At 42.9% G+C, this 22,607-nt stretch overlaps 1 protein-coding gene across 10 annotated transcripts in view; it reads right to left on the bottom strand.

Moving 5' to 3' along the window:
* reln (reelin) overlaps positions 1-22,607 on the bottom strand; it is a 438,322-nt gene that overhangs the window by 202,446 nt on the left and 213,269 nt on the right. For all 10 annotated transcript variants that reach the window (XR_008301877.1, XM_026932718.3, XM_034305511.2 and 7 more), the window contains one exon: positions 16,293-16,405. Coding sequence is in view for 9 of the 10 variants with exons in the window: in XM_026932718.3 (XP_026788519.2) it covers positions 16,293-16,405 (113 nt within the window). In the remaining variant the exon portion in view is untranslated. The remainder of the gene's footprint in view (positions 1-16,292; positions 16,406-22,607) is intronic.

Below are 22,607 nucleotides of genomic sequence, written 5' to 3'. Positions count from 1 at the left end.
AATAAGTTAAATTAAATGTAGTAGTGCAGATATGGAACACAGTTGTAGATTTGACCAGATTTACATCAGTATTTACATAAGTACACTTGTGAAAAACTGGCAGTGAATAATGAATATGAAGAACCTTGAGAATGTAGAATATAATGACAGCTTTCTAAATGATAGCTTTCTTGTAGTAATGTAATGTGAAAGTGTTATCATCTGTCACACACAGGTGAGCTATTGTACAATGTTATTGCGAATGGTAAGAATGAACTCCTGTAATGTTCTCTGTGACAACGAATTTGAATGAGTCTTTTGGAGAATGAGCTCGGCTGACTCTGTAGTGTGTTGTAGAGTGGGTGAGACGGATTGTCCATGATGGAGAGCAGTTTGTTCAGTTTGTTGTGACGTGTTCCTCACTGACTCAAATGTTTCCAGTTTGTGTCCAATGATAGATCCAGCCTTGTGAATAAGCTTGTTAATCCTGCTGGTATCCCTGGCACTGATGCTGCCCCCCCAGCAGACCACAGCACAGTAAATGGCACTCGCCACCACAGACTGGTAGAAGATCTCCAGCATCTTGTTGCATACACTGAAAGATCTGAGCTTCCTCAGAAAGTAGAGTCTGCTCATTCCCTTCTTGTACACAGCATCAGTGTTGGTCCTCCAGTCCACTCTGTCATTTAAGTGTACACCCAAATACTTTTTGGGTGTCCACAAAGTTATCCAGTAGTCCCCTGTACTCAGACTCCTGTCCATCTCTAATACACCCCACCACTGCAGAGTCGTCAGTAAACTTCTGCAGGTGGCATGATTCAGAGTTGTACTGAAAGTCTGAGGTGTACAAAGTGAACAAAAATGGAGACAGGACAGTCCCCTGAGGTGCTTCTCTGTTACTGACCACCGTGTCAGACAGAGAGGCCCCCAATCACACAAACTGGGGCCTATCTGATGGGTAGTCAGCAATCCAGGAGATGGTGGATGTGCTAACACCCATTCTGAGCAGCTTCTCACTCAGCATGAATGGTTGGATGGTGTTGAAGGCACTGGAAAAGTCATGATCCTCACAGTACCACCACTTCCATCCAGGTAAGAGTGAGTATGCTGCAGCAGATAGATGACCGCATCATTCACACCCACATGAGGCTGGTAAGCAAACTGGAGTGGGCACCAGATGGGCTAAAACTAGTCTCTCCAACACTTTCATGACATGTGACATCAGGGCAACCGGTCTGAAGTCATTGAGGCCAGATGGGGTGGCTTTCTTAGGTATCGGTTGGCCACAAGTCATTTCACTTCCTGGAGGAACTTCACTTCCTGGTACTAGACAAGATGTTTTCCATAGCACCGGTACTTTTTCCTGCATCAGACTTAGATTGTAGATGTGCTTCAGGATACCAGACAGCTGAGTAGCACAGGACTTAAGAACCATGGGACTAATACCATCAGGGCCTGCAGCCTTGCCTTGATCAAGTCTCTCCAGCTGTCTTCTCCCCTGGTTGGTCGTCACAGTCAAGTGTGGTCGGTCCAGTTGAGGATGGCAGTGGGGGGTTGTGGTCAGGGATACTCAGCAGGGTGTGGCGTTGCTGTAGATGTGTATTAGGTGTCTGCAAGGGTGTCAGGACTGTTCCTGTGTGGGATGGCCCAGCAGGGGGTCCTGTGCTGAACCTGTTAAAAAACACTTTCAGTTCGTTGGCACTGTCCAAGCTGCCCCCCTGCTGGCGGTCTTTCATGCTGAAGCCTGTGATCTTTGATGTTATTTTGCTGAAGTTTCCTCTCCAGCTTCTGCCGGTATGAGTCTTTTCACTCCCTCAGTCTCATTTTTAGTTGCCACTGTATCCTTTTTAGTTCTTTCTTGTCACCTGAAGGCCCTCTTCTTCTTGTTCAACAGATCTTTCAGGTCACTGGTGATCCAAGGTTTACTGTTCGGATAACAGTGTACGGTTTGAGTAGGGATGATGGTACTGTGGCAAAAGTTAATATAGTCTGTGACACAGTCAGTGATACTATTAATGTCATCTCCATGATACTATTAATGTCACCCCCCACAAAGCACATTCCAGTCTGTGGTCTCGAAGGAGTCTTCCAGGGTCTCACTGGCTTCCTGTGTCCACCCCCCTCACTGTCCTTGTGGATACAGGCTGCCTTTGAACTGTAGGAACATAGTGAGGTGTTAAAGAGATGAGATTGTGATCTGAATTACTGAGTGGGGGTAGTGCAGTGGCTCTGTAAGCATCTCTGACATTTGCATATAGACGGCCCAGTGTTCTATTTTCCCGCGTGAAACAATCAACAAACTGGTGAAAGTTTGGGGGAGTAGAATCCAGATTTACATAGTTAAAATCTCCGGTTATGGTCACAAATGCCTCAGGATGTTGACACTGTAGCCTAGCAACAGTGCTGTGTATGGCGTCGCACGCTGCTGTCTGATCAGCTGACAGCGGGATGTAAACACCGATTATCATGGCGCAGGAGAATTCACGTGGTAAATAATATGGGCGCATACTCACGGCTAAAAGTTCAGTGTCCGGGGAGCAGAGACGTTCCTTCACGGTAACATGCCTGGAATTGCACCACCTTTCCTTTAAGGAAACAGCAATCCCTCCACCTTTCCTCTTACCACTGAATGTCGCATCTCTGTCTGCCCGAATGAGCTTAAAGCCTGGTACGGAGGCACTGTGATCAGGAAAGTCCGTATGCAGCAAGTTTCCATAAAGCACATTAAACTGCTATCCCGGTACTCCCTCTGGGTCTGAATCAGTGCACACAGTTCGTCCATCTTCTTTCCCAAGGACCTCACGTTCCCCATGATAACAGACAGAACCGTGGGTTTAAATCTTCTCTTTTTCGCTCTCAGCTTCACACCGGCTCTGCAACCCCGGCGTCTCTTCCTGAGCTCTGCTGAGATCTTATGCCTGTCTCCTGGAAGAAGCGTTGCTTTGGAGAGCGCTAACAGCTGGTCGCGTGTGTACCTAAACACAATGCCGCTCTGCTGAGCCCAGCTCCTAACCACAAAAAGTGATGAGAACAGCAAAAAGACCATCAAAACGGGAAAATGGTTTATGTGAAACATGATGAGTGTTATCTAAAACAGAAATAAAAAGAGAAAAAATCTAGGAAAAAAAGACACAGACAAGTTAAAAAAGTTAAAAAAGCCAAAACTTCACATTTGGCTAGGAGCTGCTGTAACAGGCTGCTGCTCTCACAGCACCAGGTGAAAGAGTCTAATAGTGGCACTATAGCATATGGTTTTATGTTTTGGTCTATATCTCCATGAGTCCTATTTTTTCCAATAATTCCTTGGGTTCTCCCAAACAAAAAAGCTTCCGGAACCATGTAGCTTGGCCCACGCAAGCCTAAGGCCTAATTTGCATAATATGCAAAGCTTACTTTTGCAAACTAGACCTAGGATTTTTGGTCTATCTTCACAAATTTTTCTTTCTCTGAAACTACTCATCAGAATGTGAAACAATAATTTTCAAAAACATGTTGACCCTTTTAAACATTATGGCCAGCACAAGGGGGAGCATTATGTAATGAAACAGCTGTAACCTGAATTGTAGGTTCAGGTAGAGACCCAATAGGATCTGATGCAATCTGGCCACTGGAGGAGTGATATTCGTATCTTTTCATATGTCAAATATTTGCCTGGAGATTCTTGCCTATGTCACCATTTAAACTAAACATTTTTATCATCACTAATTTCAGCTCTTTTGTTTTCATCTGTTTTTTTACTTTTCCATTTTAATGCTTCTTAATTTTTCCGAAGAATGCTTTTTGTTTTGTTTTTGTTTGCTGTCTAAAGCATGGTGGAGGTAGTGTCATGGCTTGGGCTTACATGGCTGTTTCTGGAATGGGCTCACTAATCATGAAATATCAGCAGAATGAATTCAGACGTTTACAGAAAGATTCTGTCTGCAAATCTTCAGAGAATTGCATCCAATCTAATTGGGAGGAACTTCATCATGCAGCAAAACAATGACCCAAAACACATTGCCAACAAAAAAGGAATTCATCACAATTAAACATGCATTTCACCTCCTGAAGAGGAAACTGAAGGAAGAAACCTCTCAAAACAAACAATAACTGAAAGAAGCTGCTGTACAAGCCTGGAAAAGCATTGGAAAAGAAGAATGCAACAGTTTTGTGATGTCAGTGGGTCACCAGCTTGATGGAGTTATTGCAAGCAAGGGATGTGCAACCAAATATTAAGTGTTATTTACTTTAATTTACTTAAGACTATCTGTTCCTATACTTTTGCTCACCTACAAAGGGGATAGTCTGCCACCAAAGGTGCCATGTTCTAAGTTGTATGACATCTAGATGTAACTATCAGGATACGAAAGCTGAAAATTTTATCTATTGTATCATATTCATTTTTGGATCCCAAACCCAAATGTCTCCAGTGTGTGGAATTATTTGACTTTTGTTTACTTTCTCTTATGCTTAAAATCTATTTCATTCTCTTTATGCTGAATCCTATTATTTGTGAGTGTATTCTGTACCAGGGTATTCTGACCTAATATGTCTCGCAGTAAGATAAGTGAAGGGAATGTATATAAGGAGATAGATAAGTGGTACATGCCGTCATGTGAAGACCCTTTTATCATACAATGAGCTAAGCCTCTCTGAATATGTTATTGCATAAATTACCTAAAAACCTGTTATATGTTGGGTAGTTTTTTAGACATTTAGTTATACAAGAGGGGAGACAAGTTGCGAGACAAGACCAAAACAGAACTCCTATTTATCCTTCCACCCTTTGCATTTGACTGAAGCATTATTCTGGCATAAAAGACAACATGGTGACTGTGAACCCGGATCGATCTGGATGACCACAACCACAGTAACAACACCTGTGCCAGAAGAACAGCCACCTGAGCTCTTTCAGACCTTCTGCTCCTCAAAAGGGTGTGTGAGTAACTCATCTTCATTTTCATTAGTTGCTGTGCACATATTAAACAAAGTTAAATTAAACTTACTTAGCCATGGCGAGTGACCTTAAGGATGAGAACATCAGTGATAACGATATCATCGATGGAGTTCATTTACGATCAGTATAGTTGAGACACTTGCTGAAAAAGGGGGAGGAGAAAACAGCCACAACTCCTCAAAAAAAACACCCAGAAAAAATGATTTTCCATACTTCCGTTGCTGACAGCCCAGCCACCAAAGGCTGCCAGTGTTTGAAGGGAGTCAAAAGACTGAGAGAAGTATACAATATGGATGTGAGAGATAATTATCAATTGCTTTTAGCTGGGGCAAAATCCAAGGAGAGAAAGGAACTGGGTAATCTAAAAGATAAAAAAGTGACCCCATTGTTATACTAGACTCTTATATGTTGTATTAGTCTTACTCACAAACACACACAAACAAGCACAATTAACTCCAGACTACAGAGTTATCTGTCTAATTACACATCTGTCTAATCAAAATATCCTTTATATAAATATCTATCGATCGATCTGTCTATCTATCTACTTACCTACCCATCTATCTAGCCATCCAACCATTAACCACCTATTATCAAAAAGCACTTTTCCAATAATCTTTGAACATATCTATCTATCGATCTATATTGTTATCGATCAATATATCAATATTATTTGCAAATATCTATCTATCTATCTAATAATATTTCTAGATATCTTCCTATCTATCTAGCTACTTAACAGGCTCTGCTCTATCACACACTCACATGTCATGATGGTTTACCTACATAAAATAGCCCCCTTGATCTCTCCCAACCACTTTAAGAGCTCACATGCCCAAAGTCTTATATAAGAAAAATGAAAGTACTGAAAATGAAATTAGAGAGACCAACCCCACAGAAAGCACAGAAAAGGAATTAAGGAAACTCAAACTAGAATACAATGACCTCATAAATGGAAAAAACACAATTCCTACTACAATAACTCAGGCATGAAAACTCTGACTCTGACTCATTAAATGAAATAAAGAAAGAACAACAATCCCAATTATCAAGAACTCAGGAAAGATCATACAAACCCCAGAGGGAATTAATAATAATATATAATATTAATAATAATTAATAATAATTTAGATAATTCTTTCAAGACCTATACTCATCTCTTGAAGATCTGGATACAGAAGACATCAATAACTTTCTAAATAATATCAAACTACCAAAATTAACTGAAGAACAAGCAAATTCCATAGATTAACTGATAGAACCAGTAGAGATCTATAAAGCCCATAACAATATGACAGTTTCCCTGCTCAATTCTATAAATGGTTCTGGGCTATTTTGGCACAGATTAGTAACCGAAATTAAACAGAATATGACACTACCGACAGAAATGAATACTGACAGTATCTCACTTCACCTAAAACCCAACAAAGACCTCACTTTACCCCTCAGTTACCGTCCATTATCACTGATCAACACAGATACACAAAAATAATAAGTAAGACTCAAGCTTTGAATTGAAACAGTTATTCATTAAATAATCAACCCAGATCAAACCGGATTCGTTAAAAGCAGACAGTCAGCCACCAACATGCATAGAGTCCTCAACCTGATTCATTACGCATCACATAAAAATCACCAATAGTAACATTTTATGCGGAGAAAGCCTTTGACAAATCCACACTTTATAAATTAGGTTTTGGAGAATCATTTATTCAATGGATAACAATTCTCTACACATCACCAAAGGCCACAGTTATCACTAATGGATTAATATCACAAGTTTCACACTGCACAGAGGCACTAGACAAGGATGGCCACTCTTCCTATCCCTAATCACCATTTTTATAGAACCATAACAACAGCAATAAGACATAATGTAAACATTAATGGGATCCAGGCAGCAAACATGGAACACAAAATCAGTTTATATACTGGCAACAATTTACTCTTCTTGCGAAAACCTTCAGATTCAATACAAGAAACTATCCACACATTCAAAAAATATTCCAAACGTTCCAATTACTCAATTAACTGGAGCAAATCCACTATGCTTCCTCTCAACATGAAACTCACAGAAACAACAGTACAATCTCTACCCAGCACTGACTACATCACTTATCTTGGTATCAAAGTCTCAGACGCCAGACCTCAGATGTCAGACCTGCATAAACTCAATTTTAACCCATTACTGAACACCATAAATAATGAAATCCAACACTGGATAAACCTTCCCCTTTCTCTCACTGGCAGTATAGCACCCATAAAAATGATGAAACTAAAAAAAATATATTGCTTATTTTCAATGATCCCGTCTCAATCTCCCCCTTCCTGAATAAATCACTCAATTCCAGTATCACTAAATTTTATTGGAAAAACAAACCACCCCAAATCAAATTAACCACCTACAAAGTCTAAACTTTCAATAATATTACCTGACTAATCAACTTCAATATATAATAAAATACATAAAACCCAGTCAGAGAAATGAGATATGGCTAGATACTGAACAAGCACTATGCAAAGAAATCAAAATCTCAGATCTACCATTCATCAGCACAGCTATCAAATGCCACCCCTGCTTCAAAAGCCCAATGATTGCAGTGACTTTAACAGCTTGCTGGAAATTTTATAAACCTATAAATACACCACACCAACTAATTGAACACACTCCCATATGGCACAACCCCGAATTCTCAAACACTGTGAAGATAAAAAAACATCTCCACATTCATAGAAAATTATGCACCTTAAACACATACATCAAGACAGCACCTTTACATCATTTCCATATCTAGCCAAGAAGCATGGATTAGAAAGTAAACATTTCTTTGAATTTCTACAACTCAGTTCCATTATATACTCTAAAATCAACCTAAAAAAAACACATTAGACCTCCCCCCTTTAGTATCAGAGCTTCTGAATATCTCACCTCCAAGTCCTATCCAAAATATATAAAATAATATCCAAATCCAACTCTACAATTACCATACCGTGTAAAAAATTGGGAGGATGACCTAGTAATCACAGTCAGGGAAGTTATATCTGGGATCAACATCACAAAGGAAAATACAACAGTTCTTACAGTTCTAAACATCGCCAAGAAAACCATACTAACAAACTAGAAATCAAAGATTAACATTAATACCACACAGTAGAGAAACATAATAATTGATTACATAACAATGGAAAAACTCCCTACCTCAATCAAAAATAAAACTATCAAATTTAACTCTATTTGGACACCACTCATCACCTACATACACCAGGGAATAACTTCACAATAGCTAACAGTACAGACCCTACAGACAAATGACATAACCAAAGCCATACCACACAGCTCAAGCATAATACTCACAAACACACAAAACTAAATTACAAACACACGTACAACTTTCATAATGTCTGTCTGGCTGCACAGAAACCAAAGTTGGTGGTAAACATGTTAATTAACTCAACTGACATTCCAACAACTACTCTTTGCACATCCTCCCCATCCTCCCCCACCCCATGCAGATCATGAGAGTCAATAGGAAGAACCACTCCTTCTAGTGGGTTGGGGGTTGCCCTCATGGTGAAGAACAACTCTATCGACACACTCATGAACTGATTTAGCCCTATTTGACCAGCTCACACAGCACCTTAACAACTAATGGACAATCAAGATGGAGGTGAACAAACACTAACATATGTAGTTGACATCTTTACTGCTTAGACATTATTTTTGTGTTACAGGATTGTAGCTGGCAGACAGGAGAGGGCAAAAAACTGACCTTGATCATCTTGTTGTGTTCATGGCAGAAGAAGATCTGCATCCTATTACAATCATCAAACCCAGAGACAGCGTTATTGCAAGAAATGTATACACACACACACACACACACACACACACACTCACACACACACACACTTCCCTGTCTAAGAGACTGAGTGACCATATATTGCCAGTATGTTTTGGTTCTTGTTTTATATTATGTTCTTTTGGAAAGGTACTACTGCATAAGATCAAGTTCAAGTTCAAGTGGCTTTATTGTCATTTCAACCATATACAGCTGGTACAGTGCACAGTGAAATGAAACAATGTTCCTCAAGGACTGTGGTCCTACATAAAAAAACACAGATCTACATTAGACTACACAGAACTAAATAAGACTACAAAGACATACACAGGACTACATAAGAAACTGTTGCAGCGTCTGGCCTTGAGGGCCAGAATGCTTCGCTACCTTTTGCCAGACAGCAGGATGGTGAAAAGTTTGTGTGAGGGGTGCGTGGGGTCATCCACAATGCTGGTGGCTTGGCAGATGCAGCTTGTGGTGTAAATGTCTGTGAAGGGATGAGAGACCCCAATGATCTTCTCAGCTGTCCTCACTATCCATTGCAAGGTCTTGTGATCTGAAACAATTTCCAAACTAAGCAGTGTTGTAGCAGTACAAGATACTCTTGATAGTCCCTCTGTAGAATGAGGTGATGATGAGGGGTAGGAAATGGGCTTTTCTTTGTCTTTGCAGAAAGTAGAGACTCTGCTGGGCTTTCTTGGCTATGGAGCTGGTGTTGAGTGACCAAGTGAGGTTCTCCACCAGGAGAACACCACGAAGTTTGGTGCTCTTGACGATCTCCATGGAGGAGACATCGTTCTTGCTGAAGAGACCCACCACGGTCGTGTCTTTGGCAAACTTGATGATGTATTGCTGCACAGTCATGAGTCAGCAGAGTGAACAGCAGGGATCTGAGCACACAGCCCTGGGGGGCCCCAGTGTTAAGTGTGGTGGTGCTGGAGATGCTGCTCCCGATCTAGACTGACTGAGGTCTCTCAGTCAGGAAGTCTAGAATCCAGTTACAGATGGAGGTGTTCAGTCCCAGCAGGTTTAGCTATCCAATCAGCTGCTGAGGAATGGTTGTGTTGAACTTAAGTCTATGAAGAGCATTTGAACGTAAGTGTCTTTTTTGTCCAGGTTGGTGAGGGCCAGGTGGAGGGTGGGGGCAATGGCACCATCTGTTAAGTGCTTAGGATGATACACGAACTGCAAAGGGTCTAGTGAGGGGGGTGGCAGGGTCTTGATGTGCCTCATGACAAGATGGGAGTATGTGCGACAGGATGGTAATCATTGTGGCAAGATACTGAAGACTTCTTTGGCACGGGGACGATGGTGGTGGCCTTGAAGCATGCTGGAATGGAGATATTGAAGATGTCAGTGACAAAATCCACCAGCTGGTCTGCACATCCTCTGAGCACTCTGACAGAAATGTTGTCTGGTCCAGCAGCCTTCCATGGGTTAACTATGCATAAAGTATTCCTCACATCAGTTGTGGTAAGACACAGCACCTTATCATTGGGAAGACGGGTGGTCTTCCATGCTGCCATGTCATTCTGTGCCTCAGACTGTGCATAGAATTTTTTCAGCACATCTGGAAGGGAGGCATCACTGTCACAGGCAGGTGGAGTCCTGTAGTTGATGATGACCTGGATACTCTGGATGCCTTGTTGCCACTATCCTTGAAGTGGCTATGAATTTTCTGTGTGTGTGTGCTCTTTACCTCTTTGATGGCCTGGGAAAGTTTGGCCCTCTCTGTTCTTAGGGCTATCTTCCACCTGCTCTGAAGGTGGAGTCTTGGGTCCTCAGCAGTGCGCACACCTTCGCAGTCATCCACGGCTTCTGGTTGGAGCGTGTGGTGATGGTCTTGGAGACAGTGACATCATCGATGCACTTGCTGATATAGCTGGTATCTGATGCCGTGTATTCCTCCAAGTTGGTGGAATCTGCAGCTGCAGCCTCCTTGAACGTGTGCCAGTCAGTGTGATCAAAACAGTCCTGAAGAGCAGAGATGGTTCCTGCTGGCCAGGTTTTCGCCTGCTTCAGAACTGATTTGGAGCATCTGCCAAGCAGTCTGTTTTCTGGGATTAGCATAATAGAGATGTGGTCTGAGAACTCAGCCTGGTGTATGCTAGGAATGTTTGTGTAGACAAGATATAGAGTGTTTGCCTCTCTCGTTGCAAAGTCCACATGCTGATGGAAGTTAGGTAGCATTAATTTGAGATTCATATGATTGAAATCTCCGGCAACAATAAACAGTCCATTGGGGTGTGCGTTCTGCAGTTCGCTCACAGCCCCATACAGTTCACAGAGCACCTCCTTAGCATTAGCGCTGGGGGAGATGTACACTCCGACTATAAGGACAATGGTGAATTCCTGTGTTAAATAAAATGGTCTGCATCTAACAGTCACAAACTCCACCAGTGATGAGCAGTAACTAGAAACTAGCTCAGAGTTCTTTCACCATTCCTTGTTCATGTAAACCCACGAGCCACCACCACGAGCTTTACTGCATAGAGCTGCATTTCTGTTGGCACAAAATGAGACGAGCCCATCTAGCTGAAAGGCAGCATCCAGAACTCTGCCTCTGAGCCAAGGCTCCATGAAAACAAAGACAAAGCAGTCTCTAAACTCACATAGCATAGTCTGCTGGAGTAGGATGTATTCTAATCTATTGTCCAGGGAGCATACATTGGAGAGCAGGATGGACGGGACACCTGGCTGGCTAAGGTTTGTTTTTAGCCTAGCACCCTGCTTATGACCCGGCCACCGGCATCAGGCAATGCTGAGGACTGGAGGCCTGGTCCCTGCAGCAAGCCAAGATCATGTGTCTTCTCCAGCAGATCATCATGCAGGTTGGGTATTGCATGAGTTAGACACAAACACCAGTTGCTCCAATTTCCTGTGCTGTAAAAAAAATTAAAAAGAAAGTCGGGCGAAGAAACAAAAATAGCACCATTTTGGATCCAGAGTGGCCACTGCATGCTATTGCCGAGCTCTAGGTCAACTGCGTCAGTGTGCAGTCCATGTTTATACAGTGGTATCCCATTGAGGTATCCCATGGGTGGCATGTCAGGTAAGTGATTGCAACATGTGAGTAGGGTTAACATCACAACTTAATAATCTCATGGAGACACATGCATCCGAGTGTTGTGATCCAGGTACTCTCACATGTAATTTAACTGATGCCCCTACATTAAACATCACTGATCTTCTATTGATTGACATCCCACACTGGTGTAGAAGGAAAGTTGGTGGGAATTGGCCAGATAAAGGGATGAGTAGTGTATCAGAATGCTTCCATTCCTCTAAAGCCTAGGAAAACTTGCTGGGTATCAATCAATGGTACCATCAAAAAGTCCTAACTCCTACATGGTGGTTTTGTGATCAGACCATATAGAGTGAGGTCCTGTTCAGTTTAATGGCTGCTGCACATTGGTATGCTATAACTGTTTCTGGCCATGCATCATGTGTCAGGCATCTAATGATAGTTCTGTCAATCCACTTGACTCACCACCACAAACAAATCACTGTGTACACCCTAATCCTAGGGACTACACAACAGTAGTTAATACAAACACATGCAAACCAGAGACTCAGGAACAGAGAAAATCAATAGAAGCTTTATTTACCATATAAAAGTTACTATGACACATCACCCCTACAATGTAGTGAATACACTAATTCTTACTTGTGGAGAGAACTGCACTGAGACACACATTAATATAATATTCCCTACTCGTGTTCATGACATAATTTGGAAAAAAAAAACTATAGTTCGAATCAATATTGAGTGGATATCATCAACAGTGCATATTATTAGAGATGTTTCTAGTGACAGTAAGCAAGCACATGCACATATACAACTTTTTATATGTACTCAAACATGGTGGTCCAGGAATTTGGGTGCAATAATTCCTAATTATGGTGTCATGATAACCTTAGAGCAAATTAGAACACTATCTTAGGGGATTGAGAAACTCGCTAATGACACCTATCACATTAAAGTTACACAAGATGATGATCTTGCAAAATCATGCAGCACTAGACTATTTATTAGCATCACAGGGAGGGACCTGTTGTCAAGGGTCCTGAGTGCTGTACTCATCTTTTTGTTCCAACTGATATCCTGAACCTATGACTATTGTAGGACTAAAATATAAAATAATATTATCTTAGTCTAGAGCTTTTCTGCTCGCCATGGTTGTAAAGATTGCTTATTTGAGTTACTATAGACTTCCTGTCAGCTCAGACCAGTCTGGTCATTCTCCTCTGATCTCTCTCATCAGCAAGGTGTTTCAGTCTGCAGACCCTCTGCTCACAGGATATTTTTTGTTTTTTGCCCCATTCTGTGTAAACTGTTATGTGTGAAATTCATTTCTGAAATACTCAAACCAGCCCACCTGGCACCAACACCCATGCCATGGTTAAAGTCACATAGATCACATTTTTCCCCATTCTGATGTGAACATTAACTGAAGCTCTTGACCTGTATCTGCATCATTTTATGCATTGTGCTGCTGCCACATGATTGGCTGATTGGATAACTGCATAAAATGTGTACCTCAGACTACTGATGAATTTGTAAAAAGAACAAAAGGGTTGTCACACTAAATATTGAATTTCTTTATATCTGTTATATCTGTGACTGTGTATACTGTATATTTGGACACTTACACTATACAGCCACAGGTAGAGAATCTTAGGTTCAGGCCCAACACTAATCTCTGTCTCTCTGTTCCTTATAGACGAGGAGGAAGTGACTCAACCCGCCTGCTCACTGACCACAGCGCCCCCTGGGTCCCGTTGCTGTTGCCCAGATAGCACCACAGCTCACCCCAGCGAAGGCAGTCTACACCTTCACTCCAGAGCACCAAGAGCACGGCATCACCATCCACCCCACCTTCCCCACCCTTTAACACAAATAAAGAGCACAATGACACCTTACCCTTCTCCTGTGGTTCATGCTTGCCCACACACTCAAGTGCAAAGCATCACAATGTTCAGAAAGTTGTCATGTTTAGTTGTACTCATGACTCTCAGACAACAACTTGCTGGCAAGCTAGAACCCTAAGGCCCTGGACACACATCTCCGTGGACTTCATTATAGACCTCAGCATGCTGGTTGGTGTCCATTGTCTGATCCCTCTTACAGGTCTCCCTTCTGCCTATCAGATTTCAGAAGACTTGTTCCACAGTGTGCTCCACCAATGCAGTCTCCTGAAAGACACTCTTTCCAAGCACGGCCCTCATTTCACATCCCAAGTCTGGAGGGCACCTAGAGAGAAAGGTGGGTGCCAATATCAGTCTCACTTCTGGGCAGTTACTCAGAGTCCAATGGAACTAAACAAAGATCATGCATGGTAGCACGCAATGGCCACTTCAGGTCCAGAAATATGGTACCATGTTACGTGTAGTCCAAACCAGTTGGAAAACATTTACCAGATATACACCAGAAACACTGGTGAACATGTCTGTCATTGCCAACTTTTGCTGAACATTGGAAAACAAAGCTCAGGAGAAATAAAAGATAAACTGCATAAACAGCTCTGAGACCTCTACACAAACCAGGCCATGGGACTGTCGTAGTGTCTGATGCTGCTGGCCGGGATAGAGGGCACTGGAAATGGTGTGTGAGGAAGCAGAAGCATGATAAGCAAACAAGCATCTGTGCTAGGCCAAAGGCTAATCTTAGCTGGTCTGTGTGCTAATGAATGGTGCAAGAATGCTGTTGTGATCTCGAGCTACTATTCATTGCTGGTGGAGTTTATGACTGTAAAGTGCCGGCCATACTACCTCCCCAGAGAGTTTGCCAACATGCTCAATGTCATGGTGTACATTCCACCTGGAAGTACTAAGTGAACTCTGCATCAGGCTATCAGAGAGGTGAAGCACAACTTTGCAGAAAGAATTTACAGTCACTTCAAAAACACCAAGGGCACACAGCATATGTGGCAAGGCATTCAGGTCATCACAAACTACAAAGCTGTGATGGAGATGCCTCACTCCCAGATGCAATGAACAAATTCTATGCATGGTTTAAAGCACAGAATAAAATGCCAGCAGGGAAGACCACCCCGACTCCCACCGACCAAGTTCGTTGTCTGCAGTAGATGTCAGGAAGACTCTGTCCAGAGTTATCCCACAGAAAGCTGATGGTCCTGAAACATACCTAGCCAGGTGCTCAGGGAACATGCTGATCAGCTCCCAGATGTCCTTATAGACATCTTCAACATTTCCCTGAACCAATCTGTCATCCTTGTCTGCTTCAAAATGACCACCATCAGCCCCGTGCCAAAAAAAGTGTCCTGCCTGAATGACTACTGGATCGTTACATTCACACCTATCATCACGAAGTGCTTCGAGCAGCTTGTCATGAAACACATAAAGAGCAGTCATCCCAATACATTGGACACATTTCAGTATGCCTACCACTCCAACTGATGCCATATGTGCTCCAGGGAGGCTGAAGAGGGCCAAACCTCACTCCCAAACTCAACACCTTTAACAGAGGGACATTAGAGAGCATCCTGACCAGCTGTCACCATGTGGTATGTGTCTCCAACCGCAAGACCCTACAGTGGATTATGAGTACAGCCGAAAAGATCGTCGGGGTCTCCACTGACACCTCATTCAACAATGGCTGCATCCGCAAAGCCACCAGCATTGCGGATGACCCCTCTCATCCATCCAATGGACTCTTCACCTTCCTGCCATCTGGCAGAAGGTACAGGAGCATCTGTGCCACCACCAGCACACACTGCAACAGTTTCTTCCCAGAGGCAGTCAGATTACTCAACACTCTGCTGCCTCCCAATGCTCACCTGGGCTAATCAAACACCTAGGTGGTATGACTCAATACCACTGCACACTGCACATTACAAAGCTGCATCAGACAATTTATGGAATGCTATATTTATTGCTGCTACAGATACATGTTTTACTGCTACACTGCCAAATATAGTTTACAGTTTTCGGTGTATTTATTGTCTTGTGTATTTATTATTCTGGGTGTTTTGTGTCCTGCACTCATCTCACACTGTTGTGTATTTACACTTTATTTAGTTTTGTGTACTGTGTTGCAACATGATCCTGGAGAAATGATGTTTCCTTCCAAAGTATAAAGGCTATATAGAGAAATGACAATAAAAACCCACTTGACTTGACTTATTCACTCCTGCTTCCACCTTACTCCTTTCCTATGTTACCCTGCCTTCCAACCACCCTCATTTGTTGGAACCTGGTGAATGTAGATGTACTCATCATAATGAGGCAGTCAGTATATATTGGAGTCCAGCTCCATCAAGCTGAAAAGGGCCATCAAGCAAGAGAATACCCAATTTTATATGTCCCTCTCCTTGGGCCTATAGTTTCAGGGTTCTTCCAGGATGCAGTCCTATCAGAAATGCCACCACCTTCTCTCTCATGATTGATGAACCCCCAGTCTATGCTGTAAGAGCACTACTGTAGTTTGTGTGCAAGAAGTTTGAGATTTTAACCTATACAAATGACTATGTAAAAGCTTGAATGACATACATTGACCAAATATATTTACACACACTCACCATGTTTTTTGATGGAGAGGAAGGGTAATTCTTTTCCAAGTAATGAACTCAGAAGGATGGTAGACACTGGGGGCAGTGAACTCAGGGCAGCTAGGCATGCCTGGAAGACATATCTGTGGGTAACACATTAAAGATATACAACTTAGCCTTAACCTCTGATCATAGTTTAGTAAAATAAGCACAGTTTGCTGTATACAAGATCTGAATTATCAGGTCCTTAATACAGGCTATTATATGGGGGGAAAAAAACAAACAAACAAAAAAAAAATGCTGTAACTGTTTGTATTCTTAGTTAATTGAGAATTGTACATTTATACATACACAAGTTTCTGCTTAAGTTGCAAGTTCTAAACTGTGTTTCAAGAAAGTATCACTATTACAGCTGATGTAATGGAATAATCAATTAACATAAATTATGGTTATAAAACAGACTTACAGTGACTTACATAAATATTCACCCCTTGAACTTTTACATATGTTGTAGTTACAATGAATACACTTTAACTATTTTCATAGTTAGTTTGCATTTAAGCTGGAAAGAAAATAGAATAAATCTATTTATGTAAGCGGAGGCATGGTTGAGCGCCGGTTTGTGAGTGGAAGGCAGAGCCAGAGAAGGTGAGTGGTAAGGATTGCACACCTGTGGGGAATTGTACTAATAAATGTTCTGTGCTGCAGTGAGCTGTGGCACGGATAAAAAGGGGAGAGATGAACACCATGGGAGAGAGAGCCAACTGGCACAGAGCCATGTGTGTGGGAAATAAAACCCCTGAAAAGCAAAAGTTAAAGAAAAAAGGGCCTTTTGAGTTGTTCCAAGCCTGCCTGCTGTATCCTCATTCATTCAGCCCTGTACCAGAGCAAGTGTCACACTGGTGCCAAAACCCGGGACAGAGTAAGATCGATTCACCATCATGGAGTCCTCGTCGTTAGCTGAGATTGTCAAGACCCTTGCTGGCATCCACTAAACCAACAACAGGCCCTCCTCAAGCTGTGGACGAAGCAGGAGCAGCACTTCCAGGCCCATCTCTAAGCCCAGGCAGAGGACGAGCAGGTTCTCCGGAGCCTGTTACAGCCGGCTGGTACTCCAGCAGTGGCCCCAGAAGGCATGTGTGGTGAAGCTGAGGTGTGTGCACAGGGATGATCACGAATATCCACTAGTGCCTTTCATCATCAAATTCCAGGGGCAAAAACACATAGTGGAGGCAGCAGTTAGTCCTTGCCTCACCCATCCACTAATCCTGGGGACAAATTGGCCAGGGTTCTGATGATCAGCAAAAGAAATGTTTGTGGATCGGTTCGAGTAGTGAAAGACAATGTGGGATGTGTGAAGCATTGGCTGGGGAGGCGGTGCCAATGTCAGCTCCATGTCAGGGGGACACAGAGATTGGGGAGGGTCCCGCTACTCCCCTCTTGGTGGGGATTTACCCCGGGGATTTTCCCCCGGGAACAGTAACGCGACAAAACCCTGAGGCACGCCTTCAACCAAATGAGAGTAACTGATGGTCAGCAAATTCAGCCTAATGTTGTGCTCTCCCACCCCTTTTTTCGATTATTAAGGATATGTTATATTGAGTGACGCAGGACACTCAAACGCAGGAAGAGATCCCACTGTTGGTCCCAAAAAGCTGTAGGGAACTTTTATTCCATGAGGCTCATCTTAATCCCATGGCTGGGCATTTAGGCCAGGATAAGATAGTGAACCGTCTAATGGCTCGGGCATTTGCGGTGATGATCGCAGGTGGCGTGCGGCATGTCACGAATGTCAGTTGGTGAATCTGCTGGCCACCCCAAAAGTGCCATTGCGCCTGCTTCCAATAATTGAGGTTCCCTTCGAAAGAATTGGCATGGACCTCGTCGGGCCATTAGAACTACGCAATGTAATACCCAGAAGCAGTGCCTTTCTGCAACATCTCAGCACATAATTTTGAGGAGGCACTCTTCCTTGTTATCTCCCGAGTCGGGATCCCAAAAGAGATCCTGACTAACCAGGGCATGTCTTTCATGTCACGAACACTACAAAAGCTTTATGAATGGCCGGGGATTCAATTGATGGCTAGACCCCCTGTTATTTGCAGTATGAGAGGTCCCGCAAGCCTCCACAGGGTTTTCCCCCCATTTGAATTGTTGTATGGGCAGAAGCCTTGTGGCATGCTCAAGGCCATTCCAGAAAATTGGGAGGAGGGACCTTCTAACAGTAAAAGTGAAATTCAGTATGTTATTGACCTGAGAGCAAAACTCCACACCTTGAGTGATGTAACAGGAGTATTTGCATCAGGTGCAAGAACATCAATTTTGGCTGGATAACAGGGGTACTTTGCTATGGGGGTTCACACCTGGAGATAAAGTGCTTGTTTTGCTACCCATGTCAAACACTAAATTACTCGCCAAGTGGCAAGGACCCTTTGATGTCACACGGTGAGTCAGGGATGTCAACTATGAGGTATGAGGTTCACATGGTTTTGGTGATGGTTGTTCCGGAGAGGGAGGAGCTAGGAAAGAAGGTGATTCTAACAGCAGCTGAATCAACCCCGGTCCCTTATAGAGACCACCTCTCTTCATGCCAACTCACGGACACTGCCAAGTTGCAGGTGGAAATTTCCAACATGTTCTTGCCTCTACCTGGTCGCACTAATCTTGTAGAGCATCATATAGAGGTGGCCCCAGGGATGGTGGTATGCGGCCGCCCCATTGTCTACCCAAGCATAAAAAACAGGTGGTTCAGGAGGAGCTCAAGGGCATGCTCGATATGGGAGTAATCAGGGAGTCCCACAATGACTGTTCCAGCCTGGTAGTTTTGGGTCCCAAAGTGGACGGATCGGTCAGGTTTTGTATGGACTATATAAAAGTCAACGAGGTGTCTAAATTCAATGCATACTTAATGGCTCGCACTAATGAACCACTCGATCAGTTATGTACGGCTCGCTTTTATTTGACACTAGATTTAACAAAGGAAATGGGAAGATCCCCTTAACTCCAATATCTTGAAAAAAATGGGCTTTTCCACTCCATTTGGGTTACACCAATTGGTAACCCTTCCTTTTGGGTTTTTAAGGGCCCTCACGACATTCCAGCAACTCATGGACAGAATCCTCCGTCCACACACTGCTTATGCCACTGCCTATCTTGATTATTATCTACAGCAATGATTGGCAGCAGCACATGCAGCATCTGAGGGCTGTTCTGAGATCACTGAGATGAGCAGGACTCAAGGTGAACCCAAGGAAGTGTGTGATTGGGCAGGTGGAAGTACAGTATCTGGGTTTCCACTTGGGTCATGGACAGGTGCGTCCACAAATTGATAAGACAGCAGTGATTGCAGCCCGCCTGAGGCCCAAGACCAAAAAAGAGGTGACATCATTTCTGGTGCTGCCTGGCTATTATCGTAGGTTTATGTCCAATTATTTGGATGTCACCAGCGCTCTGACTGATCTCACTAAAAAGGGAGCACCAGATCCGGTCCAGATCCGGTCCAGTGGATGGAGCCCTGCCAACAGTCTCGGGTCAACAGTCCAACAGTCAACAGTCCATTAAATGGGAGGTCCTTATCCTCTGGTACTATCTCTTGGTACGGGTCTTCACCCTCTGTTTGGACCACGCCCCAATCCAGTGGCTCCACTGCATGAAAGATGCCAACGTGTGGATCACCCGTTGGTATCTGGCACTTCAGCCATTTAAGTTCTAGGTGGTCCACAGGCCGGGGGTACAGATGACTATGGCAGATGTGGGGGGTCAGGACAGGCTGGACGGCTCCCTGGCCTGAGATGAGTGGTGGTTTTAGGTGGAAGCAGAGCCGCATTCGAGCGCCAGTTTGCGAATGGAGGGCAGAGCCGGAGGAGGTGAGTAGTAAGGATTGCACACCTGTGGGGTATTGTACTAATGAGTGTTCTGTGTTGCTGTGAGCTGGGGCAAGGATAAAAAGGGAATAGATGAGAGCCTTGGGAGAGAGAGCCAACCAGCACAGAGCAGTGTATGTGTGTGTGTGGGAAATAAAACCTCTGAAAAGCGAAAGTAAAAGATAAAGATTAAAGTGCTTTTTGAGCTGTTCCAAGCCTGACTCTTGTATCCTCATTCTCATTCCGTACCAGAGCAAGTGTCACTATTTTTGTCTAGCTAATCTACACACAACAATTAACGATGTGAAAAAGTGAAAAGCTAACAATAAAACATGTCTAACATTATTTAAATATTAACAACTACAATATCTTGGTTTGATAAGTACACACCCCCTTCACTATAACATCCCTATAACAATCTCAGGAATAACCAATTGCCTTCAAAGTCACATAATCACTTAATTTTCCAATGCCTGTGTGGAATCAAAGCAAATGACTTGATAGCTTGAATAAAAACAGCTGTTTACTATGGCCCCTTGTCAAGCACAAATTCACACAAAGGCAGCAGCATGGGCTCCAAAGACCTTCCAAAACAACTCTGTGACAAAGTTTTGGAAAGGTACATATCAGGTAAGGGATATACAAAAATTTGCAAGATTTTGAAGATACCCTGGAGCACTGTTAAGTCCATCAGTAGGAGAATACATAGCACCATGAGTGTGTATAAATTTGGGCATCCATCAAAACTAGATGACCGGGAAAGGCACTTAGAGAGGCCACCAGGAACCAAATGACAACTTTGAAAGACCTACAGGATTTTACGGCCAACACAGGAAATAAAGGTGCATCATACAACAATATCAAAGATATTGCACACATATTGCCTGTATAGGAGGGTGGCAAGAAGAAACCCATTTCTCAAAAGGGCCCATCTGTATTCCTGTTTGAAGTTTTCACAGACACCTGAAGAATCCTACAACAAACTTGCAGAAGGTTTTGTGGTCAAATGAAACCAAGATAGAACTTTTTGGCCCATTATCAAAACAACACCATCCCAACTTTGAAGCATGGTGCTAGAAGCATGATGTTATGGGGATGTTTCTCATATGCAGGGACTGGGGAACAACTCAATATTGAGGGGAAGATGGAGCCAAGAACTTGGAGATGCTGGGGAAGAAACTGAAGACATCTGAAAATGGGTCAGAAATTCATATTCCAACAGGACAATGACCGCAAGCATAAGGCCAGAGCTACCATGGAGTTACCTTGCTAGGAACAAAGTGGATGATTTAGAGTGGCCTAGTCAAAACCCTGACCTAAATCCAATTGATTATCTATGAATTGACTTCCAACACTGGCTTTCGTTTGCTGTCCATCTGCAAAAGCCAACTGACCTCTCCCAGCTTGAACAATTCTACAAAGAGGAGTAGGAGGAGATGTCCAAATCCAGGTATGCCAAACTTGTGAAGAGCTAAAGACTGGTACCTGTATTTGCTGCCAAAGGTGAGTCTAACATGCATTGACTCTAGGGGGTGTATACTTAAGAAATGAAGAAATTTAATTTCTGTCAATTAAATGCTCTTTTTTTTATTAAAATGAACATTCACTGCATTCACGTATGCTTTATTGTTTGGATCAGGGAAAACAAGTCCCATTTAAATCCACGAGGTTTACCAAAACTGACACAACAAAATCTAAAAATTTTGAAAGTATTACACACCTGCAAATCCCAACCCAGTCTGAATAATGAGAGAGAGAAGATGAGGAGAGGAGCTTTTTATGATGACACATTCATTTTCTATGCACAAGAAAATCTCTTAACAGAAGCATTCAAATCCGTCAGGCCCATTCATCAAAAAATATGGTAATAGCAGTTCAAGCAGCCCAATCTGCCAGAAGCAGCTATAAAAGTCGTCTGCTGCTAAATCTTATCCCCCCTCCCTGAGAGTCAACATCAGCCTTTTTAAAGGCTCTCAACACACACTGTGCACAGGTGTACCCTCTTAGAGTTTCACAATGTTGGTGAACAGCAATTCAAGTGTTGAAACAGATGCTCAGGTTTGCATGTTGACTGGGACATTCTAACACATTCTTGGTTTTGATCCAATCCAGTGTAGATTTGCCAGTATGGTTATGGTCACTGTCCTTATGGGAGGGAAACCTCCATTCCAGTCTCAAGTCTCTTCTGTAGTCTGCAGACTGGAACAGGATTGCCCGATTTGTCCAGTTTCCTAGTCCCTGCTGATGAAAAGCATCAACACAGTATAATGCTACCACACCCATGCTTGACTGTGAGGATGTTTGCAGGGTAATGTCCAATGTTGGGTTTGCTGTAAATCTAGTGCTTTATACCAAGGCCAACAATTAAGATTTTGGTCTCAGCAGACCAGAGAATATTTTTCCGCATGTCTTTTTAGCAAACTCTAAGCAGGATTTCATGTTGTCTGTTTCTTCCAACACTGGCTTTCTTCTTACCAGTCTT

This window comes from Pangasianodon hypophthalmus, chromosome 6 (assembly GCF_027358585.1).
Source record: "Pangasianodon hypophthalmus isolate fPanHyp1 chromosome 6, fPanHyp1.pri, whole genome shotgun sequence".
In the NCBI taxonomy this organism is placed as follows: domain Eukaryota; kingdom Metazoa; phylum Chordata; class Actinopteri; order Siluriformes; family Pangasiidae; genus Pangasianodon; species Pangasianodon hypophthalmus.
This window is presented reverse-complemented; position numbering and strand designations above follow the sequence as displayed.